This window comes from Trichechus manatus, unplaced genomic scaffold (genome assembly GCF_000243295.1).
Source record: "Trichechus manatus latirostris isolate Lorelei unplaced genomic scaffold, TriManLat1.0 scaffold00006, whole genome shotgun sequence".
Lineage (NCBI taxonomy): Eukaryota > Metazoa > Chordata > Mammalia > Sirenia > Trichechidae > Trichechus > Trichechus manatus.
The window spans coordinates 5,721,728-5,729,062 of record NW_004443942.1 but is presented as its reverse complement, the minus strand read 5'-3'; the positions used below and the strand labels follow the sequence as shown (position 1 = coordinate 5,729,062).

The 7,335-nt window shown below is 35.3% G+C and overlaps 1 protein-coding gene across 1 annotated transcript; it reads left to right on the top strand.

Annotated features, from left to right (window-relative positions):
• The first annotated feature begins 296 nt into the window (after positions 1-296).
• Positions 297-2,666, top strand: PTH (parathyroid hormone). Its single transcript, XM_004369826.2, has 3 exons — positions 297-375; positions 2,195-2,285; positions 2,405-2,666. Exons 2-3 carry the CDS (start codon positions 2,200-2,202, stop codon positions 2,664-2,666), a joined length of 348 nt encoding a protein of 115 aa, XP_004369883.1. The 5' UTR covers positions 297-375; positions 2,195-2,199.
• Positions 2,667-7,335: the final 4,669 nt, after the last annotated feature.

Sequence of the window (7,335 nt, the reverse complement as noted above, 5' to 3'; positions counted from 1 at the left end):
TATGATTCATTATAATCCTCATAACAATTGTACCAATGGTATGGTTAAAAAAAAATCTTATTTTCAGATTTTACTTTGAAGTAAAATGATGCCTTTTTCATAAATCTTCGTAATTAGTACTTTTTTATAATATAAATTTAGATTCATCAATCCAGTTAGAATTTTTCTGCATTGTGTACAATGTAATATATGTTAGGAGTCTTTCCAAAAATCCTTTTCCCAGCCCCACACTATTTTTCTTTTAATATCCAGTTATCTAAAACTTAAGAAGAGTAGGCACCACCCAATAGGTGGGTGTGTGTGGCTCTGATCCTACGGTTGAGATCCAGAGAAATGGGAGTGACATCATCTGTTACAATAAAAAAGCTTCTTTTGGTGGGGGCAAGACTCACATATAAAAGTCACATTTAAGGGTCTGCAGTCCAATTCATGCACTTTCTCCAGTTTACTCAACATTAAGAAAGCATCACCTGCTAATACAGCTGAAAGAGGATCTTGTCTTAAGACATTGTGTGGTAAGTAGTCTTTATTTTCTTTGTTAAAATTTGTAGGAGATGTTTCATAATCAAGCAATTATTTAATGTGTACCATTTTCTACAAATATGTTAAGGGGGAGTTAAATTATGTTTAATATAAAATGCCAAAATATGAAATAAACTTGTGCTATTAAAATAATTTTAAACCTTTTATTTTTGTGATTACAGTCTTTTGAGGTGCCTTCCTTTTTAAAATTCATCTGGAATTACAGGCAAAATGATTAAAATTTGGCATTATATGCTTTAGTGGAATCTTTATTAAAATTTTGAAATAAAAGAGCATAATGATGAATGAATAGTTCTGATTTAAATAACCAATATAAATTTATTAAGTTGGAGTCAAAATTCCATTTTTTTCTGCAGAATATCCATATCTAGATTATTTATTTTACGACTCATAGAGAGCTCATTCTGTATTCTGTCTGTTTGCTGAATATTTATGTGACTTCTCTTTACCTAAATGACAGCCTTTTCTAGTTCTCGATTTTGAAAACTTGTACACGAATTTTAAGGGAGTTTTACAACTGTTTTTCAGCTCCTTTTCATGACATTCTTATGAGAAGTCCGTCTCCCTACGCAGAACAAACAAGCCAAGTAGAGGTGTCTGAGGTCACTAGGTGAATGTGACAAATCTAGCAATGAACACCTATGCTCTTGTCCTCTAGTTACAGTGCCTGTTTCTGACATAACCCAAAACTGGAAAATATTTATGTGTTGCTCCATCAATAGCTTTATATTGCACAATAAAAAGAAATGTAGCAGATTATGTGTCTTATGCTCTTCTAAATGATGCAGTTTCCCTTTAAAATATGAGTACACAGCCACTCTATTTATATGTTAAAAGAGAGAATACTGAGCATTAAGACAAAGTACTTCTATAATAACAGGCTTTTCAATTACTGTAATGCAGATTAAGGTAAGAATATCCTATACTGATATGAAAAATTTTATGAACAAAAGATGAAAGAGCTAAAAATTATATTAAAGCCTAATTGTTAATAAAATAAGTTAAAGAAATAAGATACAGACAATCATTTTATTTGGAGCCAAAACTCTAAATCCACATTGCAATTAATTTATAAAGTGATTTTTAAATGCTCTGATGTATTCTTTTTAGTAGGTTGAGAAGTGTGCATTAACTCAGTAAAAATCTCATTAAATCAGAGCCAATTAATTCTGTATTCCTGGTAATTATTGCAGTGCCTGAAATGAAGTTTACTTATGGAAAAAGGATTTGCTAAGTAAATAGTGCTAACAATTTACCTAATTAAAGAATTAACCATTTTTAAGCAAATTATAACCGTTCGGTCATAAAGTACATAAAATGTGGGAAGAAATTCTAGAAAGCAATTTCTTTCATTCTCTATGTGGTTTCAAATTCATATATTAAACCTTGCACAAGAACACTCAAAAAATGCCTAAGAAAGTAAAACTAATCCATCTAATTTCTAAGTCAAATTATGTGTACATCTAATACATACTAATGTGTCCATAAAATAAAGAGGCTGATTTCAACAGCTTCTCATAAAAACCAATTAGTATACTGTCACATTTTGCATGTGGTTGTGTGGTTTACATGTAAATTACTCTAAATTTAATTATAGAGTTTGAAATACTAAAAATATTTTAAACTACTCCCTTTTTGCTTTTCCTTTTAGTGAAGATGATGTCTGCAAAAGGCATGGCTAAAGTAATGGTTGTCTTGTTTGCAATTTGTTTTCTTACACAATTGGAAGGGAAAGCTGTTAAGTAAGTACTGTAGCCTATTCTGCGGGGTGAGGGCATGGGGGTTGGATTTTTAAAATTGGCTTTACGACTTGGAAGTGGGAGGCTAATGGAGTGTCCCTCTCTGTTTCTGTTACTCCCAGGAAAAGATCTGTGAGTGAAATACAGTTTATGCATAACCTGGGCAAACATCTCACCTCAATGGAAAGGGTGGAGTGGCTTCGTAAGAAACTGCAGGATGTGCACAATTTTATTGCCCTCGGAGCCCCTATTGCTCCCAGAGATGGTGGGCCCCAGAGGCCCCGAAAGAAAGAAGACAACGTCCTTGTTGACAGTAATCAAAAAAGTCTTGGAGAGGCAGACAAAGCTGATGTGGATGTATTAATCAAGGCTAAATATCAGTGAAAACATTTATGAACAGAAAACTGCTCTGGACAGTATAGGGCAACAATATTGCATGCTGCTAATGTTTCAAGTTCTATTAAAATTATCAAGTGCCAATATTTCTAATATTGCCAAACTTTACATGTAATCCATTCCTAGCCTAATAGCTGCAATTTTAATTGATTGTTTTGATTCTAGTTTTATTCATTTAAAGAACTTTTTAATTATTCTATTTCTATTGTTTATTCTTTTTAATGTATGCTATTGCATGACTTATAAAAAGAATAAAATTGTACTTTTCAATCTATCTCCCATCTTACAATGCAAAATAAACATTTAATGATCGTAATTCTAAATAAATGAAGTTACATATTCCTCACTTGTTACAAGTCTGTCTTTTGTGGTATGACTGACACCAATACATTTAAATAGATCATGACTAGGTTAGAATCACTCAAAAAAAAATTTTAAATCATGTGTTTCATTTTGATATATTGAACAATATTCTTTTAATATCACCAAAGTACCACATTTCAAATCCTCAATCACCAAAACAAAACCTGTTGCCGTCGAGTTGGTACTATTGCCCTCTTCGGAGTCCCTGGGTGGTACAAACAGTTAAGCACCCATCTCCACCTGTGAAGGAAAATCCACTTAAACTTTAATAACTAGGGTCTTGGCCTGAACTTTGATCCCCCTGGGAAACTTCTCATCTTCATGCCTCAGCAGCTCAAACGTCCCTTCCTCAGGGCAGGCTTGCCTGATTGTCAAGATAGTTTGGGTCACCCTGTGTGCATTCTTGGAGTCCCTGGGTGGTGCAAACTGTTAAGTGCTCAGCTACTAATCAAAAGGTTGGCCATTTGAACTCACCCACAGGCGCCTTGGAAGACAGGCCTGGTGATCTGCTTCCAAAAGATCACAGCCTTGAAAACCCCATGGAGCAGTTCTGCTCTACACATGTGTGGTGGCCATCGACTCTATGACAACCACCACCACCACCACCAATTGTCCTCTTCATTTCTTGAAAGGAAATGATGAAACCGAGCAACATTTTTGTCTTTTTAAAAGGCAGAAAGTGATCTCAAACTTCAATGCAAAAAGTATTTACCTATACACAAACCTACCGGACATATTTCTAGTCTGAACTCTAAATAGCAAAAACTAGAAATTTTGTATTTATTAGAAGAAAAATTCATTAATTTATTCATTCACCATTTTACAAGTATTTATTTAGTGTCCATTATTTGTCATAGCAATGATTGTGAGGATGGCTCAGGACCAGACAGTATTTTGTTCTGTTGTATACAGGTCACTATGAGTCAGAATCAAGTTGATGGCACCTAACAACAACAATTGTCATGTACTGTATTAGGAACTGGGCACACAGTGGTGAGCAAAACAGACACAGTTCCCATCTTCATCGAGGCAACAACTTAGTGGGGCAAAAAGCCTCTCATTAATTCATTATGAACTTTGATAAATGCTATGATAGAATAGTACAAGATACTACGAGTTGCCGTCAAGTTGATTCTGACTCATGGAGGCCCTGTGTGTTGCAGAGTAGAAGTGCACTCCACAGGGTTTTCAAGGCTCTGATTTTTCAGAAGAAGATCGCCAAGCCTTTTTCCAAGGTGACTCTGGGTGGGTTCAAACTACCAACCTTTTGGTTAGTAGTCCAGCGCTTAACCACCTGCACCACCCAGGGACTACTAGTAAAGACACTATAAGTGTGTAAAATACAGAGCCAATAAACTATTTAGCATAGAAAGAGTTAGCAAATACATGATAGACCAGGAGAAAAGATCTGTGACATTTTAAAACCAACAAGGAATTTGTATTAGAATACACAAATAAATCAATAGGATCAGAAACTCAAGAAAAAGGGGAAATTATATGAATAAGCAATTCACAGATAGGGAAGCCTAAATAGCCAACAGGTAGAGAAGTTCAATCTCACTAGTAATCAGAGATACACAAATTAAAACGATGAACAACCACTTGAAATCAATATGACAAAAAATTTTACAAAGGCATCTAATTCTAATCGTAGATGGAAATAGGGAGACAGGAACGCTTAGCTCTGCTGGTAGGAGTGTAAACTGTACTTCCGGTTCACAAGCAATCTTGTGAAACTAACTATGTTCGGTAAAGCATTTCTTTTCCCAAAGAAATTATCACAAACTTCCACAAGAGGACATACTCAAGAATATTCATTGTGGCATTTATGCTACCAGGGGGTTGAAAGCATTCCTGGAATGCTAAAACTACATTTTCCAAATATCTCTGCAGCTAAGGTTCTGGAAGAGATTTGGCTCAGCCAATCATATGCATGCCTGTGAGACTGGGAAGGCGATTCTACCACTCTCTTTCTGCCCGTAACCGTTGTTACGGAGGGGCTTGATATTTCTGTGCTAGTGTATTGGAACCGACTCAATGGCACATAACAAGTGTTAGCAGGGAGCCCTGGTAGCTCAGCAGTTAAGAGCTATGGCTGCAAACCAAAACGTCAGCAGTTTGAATCCACCAGCCACTCGCTGGAAACCCTATGGGGTAGTTCTACCCTGTCCTGTAGGGTCAGTATGAGTTGTAATTGACTTGATGGCAATAGGTTTTTTTTTGGTTTGATTTAGTATTAGCAGAGGTTCCAGGGACAAGTGAAATTCCTGTGACAAATAGAGCTCAAATGTATAGCCACCTAAATGGTTTATTTTCTTATTCACATAACATTATTGGGCAGATGAACAGGTCAGCAGGGTGGCCCTTTCTACACAGTCATTGAGGGCCTTGCTTCTATCACGGTAATCCTAGGATTATCTCTATTCCATCTAGCTGGAAGTGAAAAATGTTATGTAAAAATGCTGTGTAAAGTTTTTATGAGCCAGGCAGAAAAGGTGACATCATCTCTTCATTCCATTGACAATAATATAGTCAAGAGACCTGATGGTGAAGAGGGGGAGATAACAGAAAATACAGAAAGAATTGTTGAAGATTTGTTGGCAGAAAACTTTCCTGATATCATGAAAGATGAGAAGATATCTATCCAAGATGCTATTGAACCCCACACAAGGTAGATCCCAAAAGAAAGTCACCAAGACAAATTATAATCAAACTTGCCAAAACCAAAGATAAAGAGAGAATTTTAAGAGTGACTATGGATAAACGAAAAGTCATTTACAAAGGACAGTCAATAAGACTAAGCTCAGACTACTCAGCAGAAACCATGTAGGCGAGAAGGCAATGGGATGACATATATAAAGCCTTGAAGGAACTGCCAGCCAAGAATTATATATCCAGAAAAACTGTCTCTCAAATATGATGGCGAAATTAGAGCATTTCCAGATAAACAAAAGTTTAGGGAATTTGCAAAAACCAAACCAAAATTACAAGAAACACTAAAGGGAGTTCTCTGGTTAGAAAACCAATAACATCAGATAACAACCCAACTAGAACACAGGACAGAGCAACCAGATATCAACCCAGACAGGGAAGACACAAAAATAAATCATAGCTAAAACACTCAAAATAGGGAAACAGAGATGTCAGTATGTAAAAGATGACAACATTAAAGCGAAAAAAAGGGACTAAAAAATGTTGTCACAGATCTTTCCTATGGAGAGGAAGACAAAGCTATACAAAGCAATAAAAGACTGGTTTAAACTTAGAAAAAGAATAGTAAATATTAAGGTAACCACAAAGGAAACTAACAATCCTACATATCAAAATAAAAAACAAGAAAAACATAAAGACTCAGCAAATATAAAATCAACAACTATGAAAAAGATGAAAATACATAAAGAAAAACGACTCAGCACAGAAAATTAAGTGGAACAAAGAAACTGTCAACAACACGCACACACAAAATAAAAAAGACAGCACTAAACTCATAAATAATTACGCTGAATGTAAATGTACTAAATGCACCAATAAAGAGACAGAGAGTGGCAGGATGGATTAAAAAAAAAAAGATCTGTCTATATGTTGCCTACAAGAGACACACCTTAGACTTAAAGACACACACAAACTAAAACTCAACGGATGGAAAAAAATATATCAAGCAAACAACACTCAAAAAAGAACAGGAGTGGCAATATTAATCTCTGACAAAATAGACTTTAAAGTACAATCCACCACAAAGGATAAGGAAGGACACTATATTATGACTAAAGCGTCAATACAACAGGAGGACATAACCATAATAAATATTTATGCACCCAATGACAGGGCTCCAAAATATATAAAACAAACTCTAACAGCACTGAAAAGAGAGACAGACAGCGCCACAATAGTAGTAGAAGACTTCAACATACCACTTTCAGTGCAGGAAAGAACATCCAGAAAGAAGCTCAATAAAGACATGGAAGACCTAAATACCACAATCAACCAACTTGATCTCATGGACATATAACGAACACTCCACCCAACAGCAGCCGCGTATACTTACTTTTCCAATGCACATGGAACATTCTCCAGAATAGACCACATATTAGACCATAAAGTAAGCCTTAACAAAATCCAAAGCATCAAAATATTACAAAGCATCTTTTTTGACCATAGCCATAAAAATAAAAATCAACAACAGAAAAAGCAAGGAAAAAAAATCAAACACATGGAAACTGAACAACACCTTGCTCAAAAACTACTGGGTTATAGAAGAAATTAAGGATGGAATAGAAATTCACAGAATCAAATG

What these genes read in the sequence shown, in the direction of transcription:
- PTH (XM_004369826.2), top strand. Translation starts at nt 2,200, where the DNA reads ATGATGTCTGCAAAAGGCATGGCTAAAGTAATGGTTGTCTTGTTTGCA. An exon ending in TTGGAAGGGAAAGCTGTTAA is followed by an intron (nt 2,286 to 2,404) that starts GTAAGTACTGTA and finishes TGTTACTCCCAG; the next exon opens with GAAAAGATCTGTGAGTGAAA.